Genomic DNA, 20,913 nt, shown 5'->3' with positions numbered 1-20,913 from the left:
AGAATTGAGCAATAACTTGTCAGGAAATGTCAGTTTTAGGCTTACAATCAGGGTTAGGTGCTCCTACACCCTTGTTAATCAGCTATCATTTCCCTCTGATTTTAGGAATAAATTATGGGTAAGGTTAGGTTTAGGGGTGGGGACTGGGTTAAGTCTGTATTTTTGGACTGTTATGTTGATCCAGGATCAACAAAAATTTTGATCCAGGAACATGTCTGTCTTGGCAAAATCAGGGCGACCAATCATTGTAGTAGAAGTAGTTGTTGTTATTTAATTAGGTATTTAACTTGGTTTTATTTATATATTTTTGAACATCATATTCATAGAACCAGGTTTGGCTAATGTTGTCTCTCGCTCTGCCAGTTTGGATGGATCTGTTGATAACAGATCCGCAGCTCTGCCTGCTCAGCAGGGGGAGGATGGCAATGCCTAGCCATGTTGAGAATTTCAGTCTTTTGAAATTAGACAAATATCTCAATAATTATTCATGTTGACAAATATTGTGATGCGCTGTAGCAAGATACACTAGTTTAATTACAGGAGAAACAAATAATAAATAGTGTATCTCACAAGTCAAAAGTCAGTTTTTTTAACGAGATTTGAAAATGTCTCGTACAATTTCCAAAATCATGCCTGAGGTTAAAAATGTATCTTTCAAGCACTTAGTCAGGTGAGATTTTGCAGGAAAAGTGCAGGTTTTTGATCGAATATAATAGTTGTTTCATCTCTGTGTCAATACACATAGTAGTACAAATTTGCTTTGTCTTTAAAATTTGTAATTGTAAAATTACTTAAATTAAAAATGTTAAGAATCATCATTACACAAACAAAAATAAAATTATAATATAGCTTTATAATTATATAGCCTTAATGGTATTAAATTATGCTTCTTAGCTTAAGGTTATTGTTATTGTATTGAGGTTATTGTAGTTTCGAATTTTTTTCATTTTTTTTCTCTCGTTGTCATCTATTCAATTATCTTTAGTTTTCTTTCTATCATTGTCAGTTTAGTTTGACTTCTTTTTCCAAAGTCTTCTAGTTTCACTTTATTTACATTTAGTTTTTGTATTTTAGTGCTGTCAAATTTAAATGCGCCAACTGGTTTAGTATTACTGCTATTTCTAGTAGCATCATTTTTTTTATATAATGTAAAATTGTAAAGATTTCAAGTATTCTAATATACTGTGTGTATTATAAAAAAATTAATTTGTTTATATTTTGGTTAGTTCTGAAGTTTCTGGAGTCTGTTTTGGACTCACTTTAGTAGGTTTTGTATGTCTATTCTTAGCTTTCTTTTTAATGCTCTCAGTTAAGTGACGTGACATGTGACATGTGGCCAAGTATGGTGACCCATACTTGGAATTAGTGCTCTGCATTTAACCCATCCAAAGTGCACACACACAGCAGTGAACACACACACACCCGGAGCAGTGGGCAGCCATTTATGCTGCAGCGCCCGGGGAGCAGTTGGGGGTTCGGTGCCTTGCTCAAGGGCACCTCAGTCGTGGTATTGAAGGTGGGAGTGAGCGCTGTACATTCACTCCCCCCACCTACAATCCCTGCCGGTACAAGACTCGAACCCGCAACCTTTTGGGTTACGAGTCCGACTCTCTAACCATTAGGCCACGACTTCCCCAGTTGTGGCTGTTGTTGCAACAAGGGTGGAATAATAGTAATTCGTATATTCAGTTTCTATGGGAAAGGCGCTAGTTCCACTGAGAGCATATTTAAGTCACATGCTGTGTTTATCAGACATTTATCGTCAACTTTGTGTGTTCATTTAGCAGGAGCTGGTGTGCTGACAGCAGACCATCCTGTTGAGATGCCCAGTGTTGCTGTGACTGTTCCAGCCATGCAAGACACAACCCTGCCATCAGTCAAAGAAAACAAATCTGCAAAGAAAAGTAGCTCCACTAGTTCACTGCCTCAGAAAGCAGGCGAGGAATCAGACAGTGATTTTGAGTCCGACCCGCCCTCTCCCAAAAGCAGTGAAGACGAAGAGGCGGAAGAGGAGGAAGGTCTCAACAGTGAACACGAAGACACCGAACCTGAGAACCTGGGTCAGAGGCCGTTACTCATGGACTCTGAGGAAGAGATAGAGGAAGAGGAGGACAAGCACAGCTCAGACTCCGATTGTGACTCTAGGAAAGCAAAACTTGGGCTGTCGAATGATAAAGCTGCGGTTTTTCCTCCGAGAACTGTGAAAGCTGAATCTGGAGCCAGTGTGATCACTCCTCCCAATTCGCCAAGCGTCGCCATGCCTGTCGCGAGCATTGTGGATGTGTTTGGTGCTGTTCCTTTTGTTGGCAGTGGTCAGCCCAGAGTGTCACCAGAGAGCTCAGATATTTTCGTCAAAGCCCCTTTTAGGCAGGCTAGCCAGAAGAACGCTGCGGAAGAGACTGATGTATTCACCAAAGCTCCTTTCAACAGAAACATCTCCAGGTCCAGCTGGAGTGACGATGGACCCAGCGGCCAGACGCCATCCATTTCTCCTGACAGCGTGGATGTATTCGGATTCTCGCCTTTCCAACCTGGCCACGTAATACCCACTTCTAGGAATCAAGAGGACGTTTTTGGCCAAGCACCTTTGGACGAAGCAGCCAGTCCCCAGCAACAGAGGCAGAAGCAGCGCAGTCTTCAGAAACTCTCCTTGCGGCAAAGGCGCACCAAGCAGGAGGCCAGTGGAGGCAATGGGAAGCGACACCACAGCACGCCCACCGGCGGCAGGAAGAGCAACAAACCCAGTTTCCGTACCCCTGAACGGGTGCGAAGGCACAAGAAAGTGGGCAGACGGGACTCGCAGAGCAGCAACGAGTTCCTCAGCACGTCCGACTCCAAAGAGAACATCAGTATTTCCCTTGGCGAAGTGATGGAAAAAGGAGCTGCTTTACCCCCAGAGGAGGTTTTGTTGGATCCGTTTGGAGCCAAGCCTTTTCATCCACAAGATGGCAGTCGACACGGTCAGCACCAGAGCTTGGGAGACAACAAAAGTGAGATCAATTCGACCAACGGCAGGCCAAGAACCAGCTCCCTACATAGCGTGTTTGACGGGAATAAGATCGATGACTTTGGAGCAGTACCTTTCACAGAACTGGTGGTCCAAAGCGGAGCTCCGCAAACTCCACCAATGGATCTCGACCCTTTCGGAGCCGCACCTTTCCCCTCAAAGCAGTGAATGTCTTGTCTTCCAGCACACACACATACACTGCTACATTATGCAAAGTCCAAGCAGCCTTTTGAAATGTCTTTAACGGATGGCAGCTTTGTGCTGTGATCTCTGTGTATGTGCAGCCCATTGGGACGTAGGCCTTTAAACTAGATAACATTCAACTTTTGTAGTTTTTAATACCTAACTGGACAGCTAAAACACCTCTTTTCCTTTTGGTGACTTAAACCTGTGGTTGGTGGATGCTTTCAAATAGGCTTTTGAAGCATATTCTTTACACGCTAGAAAGCCTTCTATGCTGCATTTCAATAAGCGCTCTGCTCAGTAAAAACAACAACAACAAAAACAGTGGAGATGTGTGTATAATCCTTTGTTTTAATAGGATTCAGAGAAAAATACCAATGTAGAACAGCATTTTGATTAAGTTTGTACTCCATTGTTGACCACTGAGTTGGTACAACTCCTATCTACCAACATGAAACACCATAAAGCCTTATCTGGGTATTCCCCACCCTGCTTAACAGTACCTCGACTACACATTGGCTGTAGTAGCACGTTTGTGTCAATGGAATCATCCGAGTGTAGGCCTTCTCCATTTTAATGTCATTCACATAGACGATTTTATGCATATTTTTACATTTTGTAAGAACGTTACAATGTCTATATAAATGAAAAGGGTCTTAACGTCCCCTTTAGTAAACTGACCACACAAGAGAAGTTAAACTTGCAGTTTATTAGACAATGTTGTAACACATAGAAATAGTTCTCCAACCTGAACTTAACTTATTTGATATCAAATGATTAGGTGTTCCACTACGTCTGTAACCTACAATCATGAACAATTAGCTCGTGTGGAAAGGGAAAAGAATTCAAGAATGAGCTCATTGCAATTTTGCCTATTTATATACCAGTCACTTGTTTGAAGCAAATTTTAAAATTCAATTTTAGTCATGAAGAGTATCACAATTTTACTGATAAAAGGGCCATTTAGAAGATACACTCACTGAGTATCTGCTGTTGGAACATTCAAGACCAAAAAAGCTTTTTTTCAAACATTGCAAGATTTTTTTTTTTCTTATGTAATACTACACTCTAACAATGCAATAAAATATTTTTTGGAGATCATGAGTCCGTTTTTTTTTTTTGTCAGTCATATCTTTTATTAAAAGAACTGTCATTAAAACTGCAGTTGAAAAGGACAAAGTGAATGTTTAATCAGGTGTACCGAAGAACGCATATCCCAACATATTACCAACCATACCATATGTGGTAAAAATAAATAAAAATAAGTGTTACATAATGAAGCATCATGATTCAGTAACAGCACATCACCCTACCATTAAGCACTAAAAACACATTGTACTATGTTTAAAAAAAATGCAACTGTACAGCTCTACAGTTCGCTATTGTAAGGCAGAAAATGAACTGAAATATGTAGCGTTCACATTAGTGATAAATTTGTGACTTGATATCTTAGATTACAAATGGATGAAATGCAATATACAGAGTAGTGTAAAATGCATTCATTGTATGGAAGGATTTTTAAATTGCCATTGTAACGGAGTAAACAGACTAAGTAAAAGCAAATGGTAAACAACGAGTCATCGCTCTACATCAATATAAATAATACTGATGTGTGTATTACAATATGGAGTAACTAAAAATATATTTTCCACTTATGTAAAACATTTGATTATTTCACCAATCACTGAACAAGCCCTATCAAATCTCTCTGGTTTATTAAATGTTTTAAATAAGACTATATGACTTAAGTCTCATTTAAACTATTATATCATGTACATTTATTTCAAAAGTCATGTTCACACAAACCCAACATAAATCATAAGTGTGGTACTATTAAGCTTGTGAATCGTTGAATTTTAGGCGCAAATACAAAAAGTACACATCAAAATAGTATTGAACTCACAATACTATACTGAATGTTTAACTATTATCATGTAACAGACGTTTTGCCCACATAACCTGCATGTTACCCAAGAAGTACATTTGTATAGATGTAGAAACCCCCACATGCAGACGCTGTGAAATGGTGCTTAACCTTGATTTTTAAAAGTGCTTTTAAAAGCCTAACACTGCTTACCTCAAGTGCCTTTAAATTATAATTATACTGAAACATCTAGGCACTTTTACAAAATGTATAAAAAGTGTCAAAATCGATAGACAATTAAAAAAAAAAAAATCCATACACCTTGCAATCATATTTTATAAACACAGAATGTGTTCAAGCTTTCAGATCAATTAAAATGCTATACAACAGTCCTCAGTGGTGTCCCTCGATCCCGTAACTCTAGGAATGAAGAAGGTAGTCGGAGCAAGGGTGAGCGTGTCGATAGTTGGTTATGAAAAGTGCAGACTGATGCCACCAGTAGAACATGAGCACCACCAATATGTGCCACACCTGATGGCTGGAGCCCAAATAGTTCAGCTGACCTAGAGATTACAAAAAGAGCATTAAAGCGTTAATTAACTTGGTCATCGCACACAGCAGTGCGAGTCAATTCAAATTAAGGCAGGTGTGGCCCTTGGTTTAGTCCAAAAAACCTCTCTGGACAGTATCAAATTCGACATCAGTGAAATGCAACCCTGCTTTCATGTCAGGATGCCACGCTGAGCTCCAATTGTGAAATAAAAATGAAAGAGTAAGAAATATAAAAATTTAAAGTACCTGGAAAATAACGCTCTGGAACTTTGGACATGTAGAAGATGATAGCAGCTACAGCAAGTACATACATTATCAGCACTCTGGGAACAAATTCCTACCAAAAAAAAAAAAATAATTAAATCAATGTTACATGTACTGAACACACAATGTGTGTATATATATATATACACTGACTACTACTTCTACTGTTATTATTATTAAGATTATTGAGGTTGAAAAATGGGTAAAAGTCTGGTAAATATTTTTCCCATATATATGGAAAAAAGTCTGGCAATACTAATTTCTGTAGTTGATGTTATTTATGAATATCTATTAAAGAATTGTGAGGATGCCTCTTACCTGGACTATGTCTGAGCTGAAACCCCCACTGAGCCAGATCCAATGAAAGGTGGGGATGAGGCCATATCCCGCCACAGCACAGAATATAACAGAGCGAAGCTTCTGCCACTTATTGGTCAAGTAATGAGGGTGTATCTGGGCGAAGAACACTGCCAGTATCATGGCCAGAACGGTTACCAGGTACACCTGCCGCCAGTACTGCAGACAGTTACACAAACCAGACAAAAACTACATGAACCACAAACACATGGAAGTCCTCTTAATGTGCACAACACAGACACAAAAAAATCACTTGTTCGGCTGGAAAAAGAATCTGGTGCAAGAAAAAGCGGTCTCTCTTTCTCTTGGGGCACTTGGTTGATTGAGTAGTCATCCAAAAAGCAAAGCTAAACACTTGGCAGGGGGAGAGTGGAGATGGCTCACCCACGTGTGAATGTCATATGGTGGGGAACAGGAGTGACGGAGTGGGTCCACGAACACGGCCATCTGCTTTGGGCTGGAGCAGATTTCTGCTGCATTCTGGGGCACAATAAGCCAGCACTTCCAATATGTGGGGAGAACCATGTGGAGCAGCGTGGCCAAAAGCGCTGGTGCTCGGCAAACAGCAAGTGGGAGTAGAGGGGACGAGAGCAAGCAGCTTGCTCAGGATATCCAAGATCCAAGCTTTCAGAAAACTGCACCAGAATCTTGAAACAAAGAAGATTCCATGCCAAGTGGCACCTCGTCGTTTTTATACAGGCAGTACAAAGCCGCTCCACAGGGGGTCCATTGTGCAAACTAACAGGAAAGGAGGAATAAACTATCGTACAACATAATCAAAGATACTCTAGCACAGTGTTACAGTAATCTCATGGGAAATGTCAGGAACTTTCCTATTAAACGTTCATACTATTCCTCGCTTTTTAAGCGACAGTTCACCCAAAAATGAAATTCCTTTTTATTTACTCACCCATGTCATTTTAAACTTTCTTCTGTGAAACACAAAAGTAGGTATTTTGAAAAATGTTTATGTCCATACTAGGGCTGTGAATCTTTGGGTAGACAGCGAATCAATTCGATTCACGTTTCATAGGTTTTCGATTCAAGAACGATTTTTGCAAATTCAGAACGATTCAATTCGATTCGATTCACAATTAGATTCGATTAACGATTCGATTCTGCATTCTTTAAGTGCATTCACAGGATTATTTAAATGCTTCCCCTAAATGCTTAGTCAGGGGGCAAATTACACAGCAGCCTTTATGGCTACAGAACCACAGGTTAGAGAGAAAAAAACACTTTTGTCCATTGTTAGATGCTAGTTTAATGATGCTATGGCATGACATGGCATATGTAGAAATTTATGTAAGCCAAGATTTTAAAAAAGAGCTTTAAAAGTATTATGTATAGGCTTAACATTTTGTCACACCAGGGGCGTAGCCATCATTTCAGAAGTGACAGTTATTGTCAGATACAATAATTTTATGTATGTATGTATTATTATATATATATTTTTTTTACAAGGAATTCTTTTCTTATATCTTACTTTGAATTTGCTATAAGAAATCAAATACACTTTTTTCTTCATACATTCGGTTCAACGACATTGTTAAAACACATTTATCATTCAATGGAACTGTGCGTATGCTTTAGACACTTACATTTTTGCTCCGTCCATGCAATAAATGCAGCCTTCGACTGCTCAGGTAATGTCGTCGGTATGACCAAGAGAAATTGAAAAACTACAGAAAAGTAAAACTACTTCACTTTAGCATTACTGGCCACCAGTAGGCTAAGGAGAGATCACACATCAGCTGCGTCAGTGAGACGAATGCAGGCATAAATAGTGGAGCGCGTGAAGGAGAGATGCGAGGGCACGTACAATTGTTAAATAAAGGGATAATTTTCTATAAAATCCTGGTGTTGTGATGTACCCTCTGGCCTCCATTAATTTGATTGAACCTTCTTAAGTTAAAATAGAGGTTTATTACAATACAGTAAAATTATTTTTATTTACTAAACACATATAATCAGTCTCTCCATGTAGTATTCACAGCACACACACACACACACACACACACACACACCAGACTGTTTTCCCCAGGAAAAGGTGAACTCTTGCTCTGTATCTGTTGCACAGGTAACATATGCCCACAACAAAACCAGGCCAACCATCTGCTGCTAGAGACCACTGTGGGACGATACACCTCAAGCCACCTAATTAATCTACCCCTGTCCACATTGGCCATAACCGCCTATAGCACACAATGTAGAGGCTCTCCGTGTCATTCTTGTGGAACCCTATGTGCCCTACTTGGATTGAGCTCTACACATAAACATTTGTTACTTTGCTGATGAAGTTATGGGAAGTTTACCTCCAGTTCTGCCCACATCTCTGCCTCCCCTGAGCCAGAATGGTTTAGTTAATTTCAGTACACTTTGATAGTTCAGAACATTTCCTAAATGGAAATTTGTCTTGACTTATGGTGCAAACATACACAATGACCAGTCAGTTCCATTCCACAATAAATACACAATGACTTTTCCAATCAGTACACAGACATTAGTAATAATCAGCACAAACATCACACAAAAGTATGGATGCTTATGTTCAGATATAAAATGTAATTCTGAGAAAGAAAGTGCGAATTGTAAAAAAACCTCAATTGTGAGGAAAAAAAAGTCAGAATTGCGAGTTTAAAGGAATGGTTCACCCAAAAAAGAAAAAATTGTCATTTATTCACTCTCATGTCATTCCAAACCTGTATAAGTTTCTTTCTTATGGTGAACACAAAAGAAGATATTTGGAAGAATTTTGAAGAACCAAACAGTTGTTGGTCCCCATTGACTTCCATAGTAGGGAAAGAAATACTATGGAAGTCAATAGGGAACAGAAACTCTTTGATTACCAGCATTCTTCAAAATATCTTCTTTTATGTTCAACGTAAGAAGGAAACTCACATAGATTTGGAACAACATGAGAGTAAATGATGACAAAAAAAATGACATTTTTGGGTGAACTATCCCTTTAATAGTCACAATTACCTTTTTATATTTTTATTTCATTGGTGGAAATAAGCTTCCATGCATAAGTTATAAAAAAAATTGTAAAAATAAGAAATTTGACAGGAGCAGCACCCTCCCTAATATAGCAGATGCACGTACGTTATTGCAGTAGAACGCATAGAACACTCCTGGAATGTAACAGCCTATGATTCCTATGGAGATCCCAGCATAATCCAGTGCCATCCAGCGGCGGCTGTTTTTTTCAGAACGGTGGCAGCAAAACAGGTGATAGCCCACAGAACACAGCATGCACACCTGAGAAGACAACGTAAAGTGTTGAGACACAGACGCGCGTGTAGGCCATATATGCAGATTCACATATGCAAAGTTTTCACAATACAATAAAAAAAAGCTGAAAGTCATATGATGAACCTATGCAGCCAAACAAAGATGCTATAATTATGTCTTTATGAGGGAATATGCAAGGGTGGTGGTAGAGGCACTTTGCCTAATCCTGATACTTGAGAGAATGGCTGCCAAGGAGAGAAGCTGCCATTTCTGTCTATAACCGATGGCACGAGAGCAACTGATAACAGATCTAGAATTAGACGGGCCTGAGTTAAGGTGATAAAATCATAAGTTTCAACTCTAATCCCTGGCAACAGTGAATGTGGAAAGCCTGATATCAAAGGCCTTCAACAGTCCAAGGATGATACAAATACTTTTTGCTGATCAAAGATCAGTTTTTATTAAAAAGGATGGAGCTGATCCAAACAAGCAACCATGGTTAGAGATTATTTGCTTGTCATGCCAAAAAACTAAACAAAAAACAAAACTCTTTATATTAGGGATGTAACAATTACCGGTTTGACGATAAATCATGATAAAATACCCCACGGTTAGTATTACCGTTTCATATTTTAATTATCAATATAACCGTATTCGTTTACCGCGATTTGAACAACTGAGGATAAATAAATACTGTCCAGCACAGGTCTCCAGAGTGCAGCCAAATGGTCGCATTTTGCAATAATTTTTTTTCTGCCGGTGCGACTAAATTTTGTGAGTGGTCGCACTGGCGCGACCACTGCGTTGTTTAACTCATAAACGCTGACATTTCTGTTGCATATGTGAAACAGCAAACAAAACTGAAAGCATAACGAAACCGCGCTACTTGTTTGAACTGCGTAGCGCTTCGAGTGTAGAGCCTGGTTTATACTCGCCGCGTCAGCACCAGCGCGCAGCAAAAATGACGCGAATATTGAGGAAACAATAGATGGTTTTCATGCTAAAGCAGTGCTGGCCCTACCTAATAAGCGATATACAGTGGGTACGGAAAGTATTCAGAGGTGCTGTGTGTACATTAATGAGGAAAAAAAATTAACTTAAATGATTTTAGCAAATGGCTGCAATATAACAAAGAGTGAAAAATTTAAGGGGGTCTGAATACTTTCCGTACCCACTGTATGCGACTGCATAGGGCCCCCATGGCCACCAGGGGGCCCCGTGTCAGGAGTTCAGACAGCAATCACGGGAGTAAGGCGAGATGATGGTGGAGATGGCAACAGCAGAGCTGAGCTGGAGCGTTCTCTGAAGCTGAACTTCCATAGGAATTAATTAAAAATGTTAGTGGATACGCACTGTAAGTGTCTGACAAATCTTGTAGAATGCAATGCACGCTCAGCACCTCCGGTCCCGATCGCGAAATCGAAACTAAAAAGGATGCATGCGCGCATTCAAACGCAATTTCTATACCAGCAGTTTGAGAGCGGCTGCGGCTCCCTGATGCATGCAAATGAGGCTGTATACAATATCTAGGCTGTAATTAGTATGTACACTATAATAGGATGTGTAGTTATAACCATCCCTTAGCTCTTTAACATGCTTGAAGAAAATTTGGGTTTCTGTTTTTGCGCTTTGATTTCAATATTGAGAGATATAGCCTACTTTGATTATGGTTGCACTTAATAAGACTAAGAAAGAACTGTTCTTTTTTTTTCTATGATCAATTTGTGGAAAAAAGTTCAGATAGGAGGTCAAACATTCTAAAAACTCATAGCCTGCAAGTACAATTCTATAGGTCTGAAGAGACTCATGAAATCATACAGAAGAGAAGTCAGTCAGTTGAGTTTGTGGCAAAATCTTTTACAGTGCTTGAGTATTCTCTGTTATTGCATATAATAATTCATACTCAGAAAGCAGAACTGAGATGGCATTTATTGCAAGATTAGTTAAAACATTTCAATGCACCTGCAGACTATTTTTCCAGGCATGTTTTTCATCATTGAAGATTTCTTAAAATAGTGTAAAAATCTTGTCTAGTCTCATTCTTGCGAACCCTATCTCGTGTCTCGTCTCAGATTTTTGCCTTTACTTTAATGTTGCTTAAATCTGTTTCAACGTGTTTACACTTATATTTGATTATTTTTGCATTTTAATCTGGACTGTCATGCCAGCCCAGAAAATTAATTATTCTTCTATTATTATTATTATTATTATTATACTGTTCTCTAATGCAATTTTCATAACCAGGTGTTTTTGCTTTAAGCATTAACCTCACTGAAGTTTGATACATTTCTCTTAAGCAATCGTTAAAACTCTTTCATTTTTAAATTTTAAACTCTTTAGTTTTAAAAGTTTGCTTAAATGGGTTGTTGACATGACATTGCATTTTCAGTGTCACACAATATAAAAAATCTGTGTCAAGGATGTACAATAAATTACAACTTTTATAAATTAAAAAAACAATTACCTCAGGCATAATTTTACAAGTGTCTATTTTAGTAATTGGCAATCATTTTTTCATCCATATATTTCTAAAAGCATATGAACTTGATACATTATGTCACTGAAAACTATGTCCTCCGGTGTGACACCATATCCTGTTTTTAAACTCCACGGACAACTTTAATTAGTTGAAGGACAAAGAATAGTGTTTTACAAAAAACGCTTTTTACTGGATATTTGTCAACTACCCAAATATATTTTCCTATCTATATCTTGAAAGATAAATATATTGAGTAAAACAAATTGGTAAATCTTTACAATTAGGTGTCAGTGTAGGATGTGTACATTGGGATGGGATGCGGGTGGTTAGGTGAAACTGTATGGGAGTATGGGGGCCCCTTTTGAAAATCTGCTTAGGGCCCCCAAAACGCTAGGGCCGGCCCTGTGCTAAAGTAAAGTAAAAGACCGCTTCTTAAACCAAAGGTGAACATGTTGGTATTCTAGTGGGAAAAAAGAAAAACATGCAAGCACTGTCACCGACAGCAAGTTTAGTTTTACTTTTCTTTTTGTTTTCATTTTGAAAAGCTTGTTATCTTTGCTGTTTACCTCACGTTACACTATGGAGGCTCTCTTTTTTATTTATTTGATTCCTCATTGTTTGCTAAACGTTCTGTAATTTATTAAGTCGCATGTGGCATGTGGTGTATATGCCATGCCTCATCTTATTCGTTTTTGTTAATAAACGTTTTGTAAGCTAGTTTGTCCTTGTATCTTACTGTTTTATTGTTGTTGTGCTTTTAATTAAGAATAACAATGAATCCATCTTTTGTTTTAGTCTGAGAAAGGTGTGTAGATGTAAGCAAAACAGGCAATTATAATTTCTTGTAAAACGTGACAACAAGATCGCGAATTCGAAAGTGAAAGCACCTGAAGCCCAGCTAATAACATAGCAAAAGAGGAACTCCCGTTCACAAAATTTAAATCACAAATAATACTGATGAAAAAGAACGGGTTGAATGTTAACCACTTTTGTTTTCATATAATTATAAACTATGATAAAAGTTAATCAGCATGCATTAATTAATCCCAAAAAATAAAAAAAATAAAAAATTGTTACCAAATCATGTACTCGTGTGACCAACTGAGAAAGTTAGTCACAAAAGAGCGACCAGTGGGAAGAATGAGTCTGGAGCCCTGCAGCACAAAACAGTCTCGCGTGCGCACAGCAGCAGAGTGATTTAGTTTTGTGCGAAAACATGGAGGAAAAGCTGGGAGGTTTTAAAGAGTGCTAAGGGAATTATACAAATGAATATATGGATGAATTAATTACGTGAATTAGTGTTGTCAAAAGAACCTGTGTTTCGGTACTAAGTCGGTACTAAAAAAATGAAAACGTTACGGTACGAAAATATGGCGGAAAGCTGTGAGGTTTTAAACGAGTGCTAAGAGTATTATACAAATGAATATATGAATGAATTAATTACTGTATATGAATGTACCTCTGAAGATTCTGACTGTCTTCAGAAAAGATTTGATGGCATTTTGTTTTCGTCTTCGCTCCATGTAATACCTAATAAAGTATTGTTTTAATCGCAAAGCTGTTTTGTCCTCGGAGGTTATGGGAAACGGCTCTAATTCTACTGTTCCAAAAGCGCCACCTAGTGTCAGAGAGTGGATTTATGGAGAGTTACATTTACATTCAGCCTGGGGTGCAGTTTTCGTCTGGGCCAAAAAATGGACTGAATTTGCATGCCCTGCTGTAAATTCATTGGCAATGTTATTGTTTTAGTGATTATGCAAACAAAAACTCACTTTATTTGTTGTTTGTTGATTTGTTTTGATTGTGTGTCAGTTCTTTTTGAACATTTCCAGCACATTTTAACAATACCGTGATAATACTGATAACCGTGATCATTTTGGTCACTATAACCGTGATAAGAAATTTTCATACCGTTACATCCCTACTTTATATTCACTGCTAACTACTGTGTTAACTATTCAAGTTTAAATGGGGGCTATTAAATGCATTTCTGAACTGCTTAAATTTCTCCTCATTTCCAAGTAATTTGAGGGCATGATGCAAGCAGCACACACATACCTGGAAGCAGAAGAGGCCTATGGAGTATATGACATAGTCCTCTCTGGACGCTCCTAACATAGGCAGCACTGCCAACAAGTCATAAACTCCCAGCGTGAAGAACAGGAAGAACCCCAACAGATGACTCCAGATGTTAACCGTCTCATTGGACAGAATGAAAAGGCTACACAACAGGTGAGATTATATTACATTACAATTATATTACATTAATTATACTAAAATATCTGTAAACTATGCATTGAAGGTGGTTACAAGTAAGACCTGAACTTACCTTTTAATGCACAGTCTAGAGGTCAGGTAGGCTCTGTAGCCATCAGTGATATAAGGATTTTCCCGTAGGAATCCCGGCACCTGCTCAAAAGTGTACAGGCGGATTCCTCTGGGCACCAGAACTGGCCAATACTGGTAACTGTCCAATTCAATGTATTGGGCATTCTTCAGCAGCTTCGCTGATGGCATGATGATATTATCACCCAGTCTCACACTCGGAGTCCTACAGGCACACAAAAAGTGACATGGATGTGAAATTTGTATAAAATATCATAGTTTTAGCTGACCTCCTTCTGTTGGGACATAAAAGTAATGTTTTATTTTGAAGTATTGAGCTATATAATCTGAGGGCAGTTTTTTTTTTAATAATGTCATTATATCAGTGTTGTTATTGTTAACTAAAATGATAAAAAATAGTTTTTCATTAATTAAAATAATTTAAATTTCATTAATGTAATAACTAAATATTAACTAAATAAACTAAATAAAATAATTTATAACTAAAATATAATATTAGATAAGATAGATAAATTATACACACACACAAGTGTGTGAGAAAATGTATGAAAAGTTAGAAAGAAAAATAGAAACTCAAAATATTAATAATTACTATATTATATCAATAATTAATATAATAACATATAAATAACACAAAAATAACACTTAATAATATACAAATTAATAAAAAATTATAATGTAAAAAGTAAATGGAATGTTTATAATATCTAACACTACTGGGAAGTAAATGTGGGGTATGTTTTGTCCCGTCTCAAGAAGGGTGCTTGTGTTCATTGCTTAACTGTTAAATCGTTTCAAAAACAAAGTACTAGGGCTGTATAACACAAATGCAAATTTCACACCTTCTTTAGAACGATGTTAATAATATGAAACGAAGCTTTAGGGTGGACTAAAGAAACAGATGTCCCATTCACTGTCCAACAAGTTGTCAAAGCTTATGGTAAAATACATACAGATACACACAACGTACAAACCTGCTGATTATATACAATGATTCATTTAATTAAATGCAATACACTAACTGGCCAAATATTTACCTTTATCGCTAAATTAGCCATCACTGTGCTGTATCTAAAATGGATAAGCAGCTAAATGCTAATCACGTCAATCCATTGGTCTTATTTCAGAAACGGATTAAAGTGTTCGCTTAATCCTGAATTTAAATTTACCATTGATCAGATAAATGTCTGCATCGAAGAATCCGCGTTTGTGTCGGTGAGGCTCATAAGTAATAGTAGTATCCCATGTTCAGACTCGTACTAGCCCGGTGAGGGCAGCAGGAAGTTGTGCTGTGTTACTAGCTGCTAACAGGCTAATAGAGAGATTATTTCATGTCACATGTAACCTGAGGCATTAATCCCTCTGTTTTCTATCCGGTGATTACTTTATCAGTCCTCTTAAATTCTATATTAATATAAATATAAAACATTTAATAATAATTTACATTTTAGTAAAACGTTTTAATAATTCACGTTTGACCTTACAATACAACCTAAAAGGGTTTATTTGTCACCCGTTCACACTCGTTCTCAATTTATTTCCTCCGAAATTATTTCTTCGTTCTGACTGTTTAATCACAGTAAGTGTTTATCCACTGGAAAAGTGTTACCAGGCAGCCACAATAGCACACAGTTTTCATAGCATTCATTTAATCGACTGAACTGAGACCTGTAGGTGGCAGACTGCTGTCATCACGTTTTGAAGAAGACTTTCTCTTTTCATAAACATCTCAGGTGTAATCTTATGTGATACTCCTCTGGGGCTAGAATCACACGTAATCTTCCCTCAGCTATTACACCCAAGATAATTACCTTCTCAAGTGGGAGTGTGTTCTTCATTAGCACTCCTAATTCACCTTTCAGCACTTCACTCTTCAACAGGCTGTCAACAGCATTGCCAAGGCAATTTGCCTGACTGCAGCAAACCAAGCAAGACATCGAAAGAGTGCCATCACATTTCTTGTTCAGGTGTTTTTTAAAATAAAATATTTGTACTAAATTATAACGAGTTTTTTGTTTGTTCCTCAACCCATTTGATATGATGAGCAATCTTTTAATACAGACATGCAGTAACTCATAATAACAGGCCTACTACCTGTCATTGAGAAGACACCAAAACTCCACACACAGCTGGACCTTCTCTGACCTCTTTACTCTCCTTCGTTTTTCCATTTCAATTCGCTCTCTCAACCTCATGTTTCTTGTAGCAAGCCAACCGCCACACACGGTTCTCCACTGGTGCCCATGATATGGCCCCCAACCAAGAGCAGGCATCAAGTCCAATAACAAGGACACAGTCATTGTTAGAAGAGGTTGGCCAAGTGTCTTGCTGAGAAACTATCCAGCAAGTAAAAGACATTGCCACCCTGACAGCGGCCTCGCTAAGGCCCGTCAGTGCTCCCCTGCTCTGGTCGCTTTTATTTATAATCTCCGCCATGAGACATCTGCTGCCGCCGTGCCTCTGTCCTTGCCGTCCACACAGAGGGTGCACATCAATGTTTCCACCGCAACCTGGAACGAAGTCCAGCTCGCAGGCAGGAGACACCACACTTTGCTCCAATAGGATGTGTGTCGTGTCCGATCCCACTCCCTGGAGACTGATTAGCACGATACGGGGGACGGAGGGAGGCTTCACGAGCACTCAGACTGATACTTACACGATCAGAGTGCCTTTGTTTGTTTGGTGTCTGTAGTCTGGTCACAAGACTATTTTGGGGAGCTGACACTTTGAGAGAGCTCTGGAGCCATCTGACGAGGCCTAGTTTGCCGCCAGTTCCTGAACAGTGGGAAGTCAAGCAGGCCACTGCACTGGCCTTGATGCAAAATGGCACAGGCAGTTTTGTGTTTTTTAAGCAAAAAGAAGACCACATGCGGCTTCAAATGCCACCGCTTTTCCTCAGAAGAATAGGTAGACTAAATAATATATTTTTTTACTTCAGATTACCAAAAAGAGGTCCTTATGTCAGATTATGTAAAAAAAAACAAAAAAAAACGTAAGTATACAATATGTATAAATTACTGATATTACATTGCTACATAGAAGGAGCAATTGTTAGCTGAAATATTTCCCTTTTTAAATTTACTTCACTTAAAAAAAAGTAATTTAATCGCAGTAACCCAGTGTAATCAGTTATATTAAACATTTTTTTACTTTATTGTTTACTATGTACTATTGTGGTCACCATTTTGTTCTGCTTAAAGGAAGTTCAAATGAGGCAATGATTGGAGATTTCAGTTTAGTGAAAGTTCCATCTGCATAACAATATTGGGAGGAATTGAGCTTTAATATAAAGGCATCCTCTTTTTTCACTTACAATTATCTCTTCAATAAGATGTACATCTGGCCCCAAGACTATAATTCCCCAGAGGCCAAAAGAAAGGGAAAACAATTTCCACAATAAGCAAGAGATTAGATCAGACAATGCAATTGTTTTTCTGCATTTAGCATTTGCTGGAATAAGATTAATATCCTGTGATATTAATAGCTGTTTGCTGTGTGTCACTTTTGCTGTCAGCATGAAATACTCTAAATCCTCATGGGGAAAATCATAAGTCTGGCTAAAGGACTAGAGCAGACATGCTAAGCTTTTTGGCACGGGGCCCTTATTATTATTATTTAACCTCTCTACAGTAACAAATACACACTTTGTTATAAAACTGATTATTATTACATATTGCCCTTACAAATCCCTATTGATTTTTTTCATGTAAAATTAATATAATATTCTGGGATTCAAAGAGCTGTTGAGGGGGAATTTGTTCACTATAAAGTTCTCTTGTGTGTGTGTGTGTGTGTGTGTGTGTGTGTGTGTTTTGCATTATTATACCATTAGAATTGTAATTTGATAGTCACATGGACCAGGGAGGGTGAAAGAAAAAAGAAAAAAGAAAAAAATATCACATTCAACAATATGATTACCAATAATATTTTTAATAATTTTCACTAAAATTGCTTGACAAATGCTGAATTTATTTTTATAATGTATAATGTACGTTTTTGCTACTGAAAATAGCCTACTAGTATTCAAAGAGAAAAAGTAAAATCTCAAGTGAAAACATTTTTTTCTCCTGTAGATGTCACTCTGTATCTACAGTGGGTACGGAAAGTATTCAGACCCCCTTAAATTTGTTTTTCTGTCAATATGGGGTGCTGTGTGTACATTAATGAGGAAAAAAAATTAACTTAAATGATTTTAGCAAATGGCTGCAATATAACAAAGAGTGAAACATTTAAGGGGGTCTGAATACTTTCCGTACCCACTGTATGTTCTCTCACAAAATACTTTAAAACAGTAATTCGTCCATTAATTTGCTTCAGCGTTCTATAGGTACATTTTGTATTTATAAAATAAATTCATAGAGAATTAATGCAGTTAACCCGAGATAGTAGGTCGATTCATTAAATGCTAATACATCGAAATGGATTTTTGACATTGATAATTTAACACCTTTAAATGTAATAATTTTGTTTAGGCCTAGATCACTTTAATTTGACACCAGTTAGACACAGTTCTGCGAATAAAAGAAACGTAAAACAGCAAACTTAAAAAAATAAAAATAAAAAAAAGTGTCCCGATAGAAATGATCAGTGTCTTGTACTGTCCTGATTGTAGTGATGATTTTGGCAGTAGATCTAAAAATATCCACTAGATGGTACTGTGGTCACTCATTTTATTTCTATCTACCGTTACCGCTCATCTCGGCTATTTAAAATGGCCTAAAATACTTCCTTTACTTTTTAATAGAATGTTTCATACAGTCAAAATCCTGTGGAAACATTATCAAATAGCATGGGGAATCCGAAACTCAATGTATTAATTAGTTTGTAAATGAGATAAAACAAATGTGAATTAAAGACAGCTCAGACGAGCTCAATGCAATGAATGAGTCAATTGTCAAACACATTTGCTGGCATTTAATACTTCTGAATAGAAATACACGTTTCCTATTTGAGAGCGTTGACCCTTATCACAGTAATGTATTTTGTCATTCTGGCCTCCAACACCACAAATTAATTATTGTTTTTTATTTTAGGGGTCAGTTCATCGTACAGATTAGCATTAGCCGGACACCGGCAATCCCACAGTAATGGATTTCTCACATCACGGGGCATGATGGTTCTTCTTTCAATTGTGGACGATAACTCCATCTAGCACAGATGCCAATGAAAATGACAGCCTTCTCCTGAGCGAACGAATTGCGCGGATGTTTTTGATGCATCCCTTGGACGTCGACGGCCGTTGGTGCCACGATTGTGGTAGATTGTCTAGGACCTGCTGCTTTTCCCTGATATGAAGGGGAGAGCAAGAGACAGTACGGTGGAGGGGAGGGAGGGCCGTCTGCCCGCCACAGGACTACCCCACGCCCAGGCTTGTTTGGAGGATTGCACCAATTCAGCAGCGCCAGCGTCTGACCTCAGCGGCAGCGGCGCTCCGAGCTCCGTGAAGACCCAAGGCGATGCAAGGGATTCACCTCAGCCGGGAAGGGGAGGGATGGCTAGGTAGGTGGGGGTGTCTCAAGGTCAGTTAGGGGGGTCTGGGAATTGGGGTGGAAGGAGAGACTAATGAGATTTTCATTCTCTCTTTCTCTCCGGCGCTGGTGGCATCACCTTGCAACCCACTGTCAATCTACCACCTTTCATCAGCTGAGAAGGACAGAGGGGTGTAGGTGGAAAAAAGCGGAGGAAAAATACTGTTTATTTCTTTAACAGGACTGTTAATCTATTTGGACTGGGGTAATAGAACATTTGCCTGGCACCTGCAGAGAGCCGTCAGCGAGAACGCGGGGTTGTGACATTCCCCCTAAATATGCTGAGCTTTCTCTCACCTCTCATCAAACAGTGTGATCTTTATGGACTGTATCATATTGTGCCGTAATGTGCTTTATTGTCCACAGAATAAGCTTTTCTTAAAGGTAATTGGAAACCTGGAAATGGCTGCTATCGGCTGATTTTTAAATACATTATTTCTGAAATGTGGGCTGGGTAATGACCCTGTCGGTGTAAAACGTAAGATTTATCTTGGCAGACAAAATTGATCCATTTCACCTTTGTCTAATGGAAATTTTTTATCAGGGATTATCTGTTTATGTAAATGAGCGTTGCCCTGGAACAGGGAAATAAAAGGAGCTTGAGAGGGCAGTTAATCTAACACTTGACACGTCAATGTGGACATAACGCATACAGAGCTCTCTCTCTCTTTCTCTCTCTCTCTCTCTCTCTCTCTCTCTCTCTCTGTTAGGGTTGAAATGATGGGAGGGCGTTTTTTCCCAGACCTCAACAGATATTTGAATTGGGACCTTCATTCCCATATTAAGAAAACCACAATGGCTACACACAAGCATTAAGATTAGATCAGTAATAAAAATAAAATGTAAGTGAAATTTAATTTGATCATAATATTAGACCTAAAAATTTGTTAACATATATACAGTATATAGTTATTGTATATAGATATTACATATATAGGCTAGTTGTTAAATATAGATGCTACATAAAATCTATATGTAAATATGTCTACATTTAGATCAATAAATCAAGCTGTCTAAATAAATGTTAAATATATAACATGCATATGCTTTAATATAACACATTTTATATATATATATATATATATATATACTGTATATA

General features: G+C 38.0%; 2 protein-coding genes across 4 annotated transcripts in view; one reads left to right on the top strand and one right to left on the bottom strand.

Annotated features, from left to right (window-relative positions):
* The window catches only part of bmp2k (BMP2 inducible kinase), a 43,881-nt gene extending 39,619 nt beyond the window's left edge, over positions 1–4,262 (top strand). For 2 of the 3 annotated variants that reach the window (XM_016453607.1, XM_016453604.1), the window contains exon 16: positions 1,785–4,262. In XM_016453607.1, coding sequence (XP_016309093.1) covers positions 1,785–3,175 — 1,391 coding nt within the window. In that variant the 3' untranslated portion in view covers positions 3,176–4,262. The remainder of the gene's footprint in view (positions 1–1,784) is intronic. The other variant, XM_016453605.1, reaches the window with a different exon arrangement.
* A 2-nt stretch (positions 4,263–4,264) lies between these two features.
* paqr3a (progestin and adipoQ receptor family member IIIa) lies at positions 4,265–15,581 on the bottom strand. Its single transcript, XM_016453609.1, has 7 exons — positions 15,456–15,581; positions 14,270–14,491; positions 13,999–14,161; positions 9,333–9,488; positions 6,189–6,386; positions 5,853–5,943; positions 4,265–5,617 (listed from the first exon to the last, which is right to left on the bottom strand). Exons 2-7 carry the CDS (start codon positions 14,455–14,457, stop codon positions 5,475–5,477), a joined length of 939 nt encoding a protein of 312 aa, XP_016309095.1. The 5' UTR covers positions 14,458–14,491; positions 15,456–15,581; the 3' UTR covers positions 4,265–5,474.
* Positions 15,582–20,913: the final 5,332 nt, after the last annotated feature.

The sequence above is a fragment of the Sinocyclocheilus anshuiensis genome, unplaced genomic scaffold (genome assembly GCF_001515605.1).
Source record: "Sinocyclocheilus anshuiensis isolate Anshui unplaced genomic scaffold, SAMN03320099.WGS_v1.1 scaffold1531, whole genome shotgun sequence".
NCBI classification, from domain to species: domain Eukaryota; kingdom Metazoa; phylum Chordata; class Actinopteri; order Cypriniformes; family Cyprinidae; genus Sinocyclocheilus; species Sinocyclocheilus anshuiensis.
This window is presented reverse-complemented; position numbering and strand designations above follow the sequence as displayed.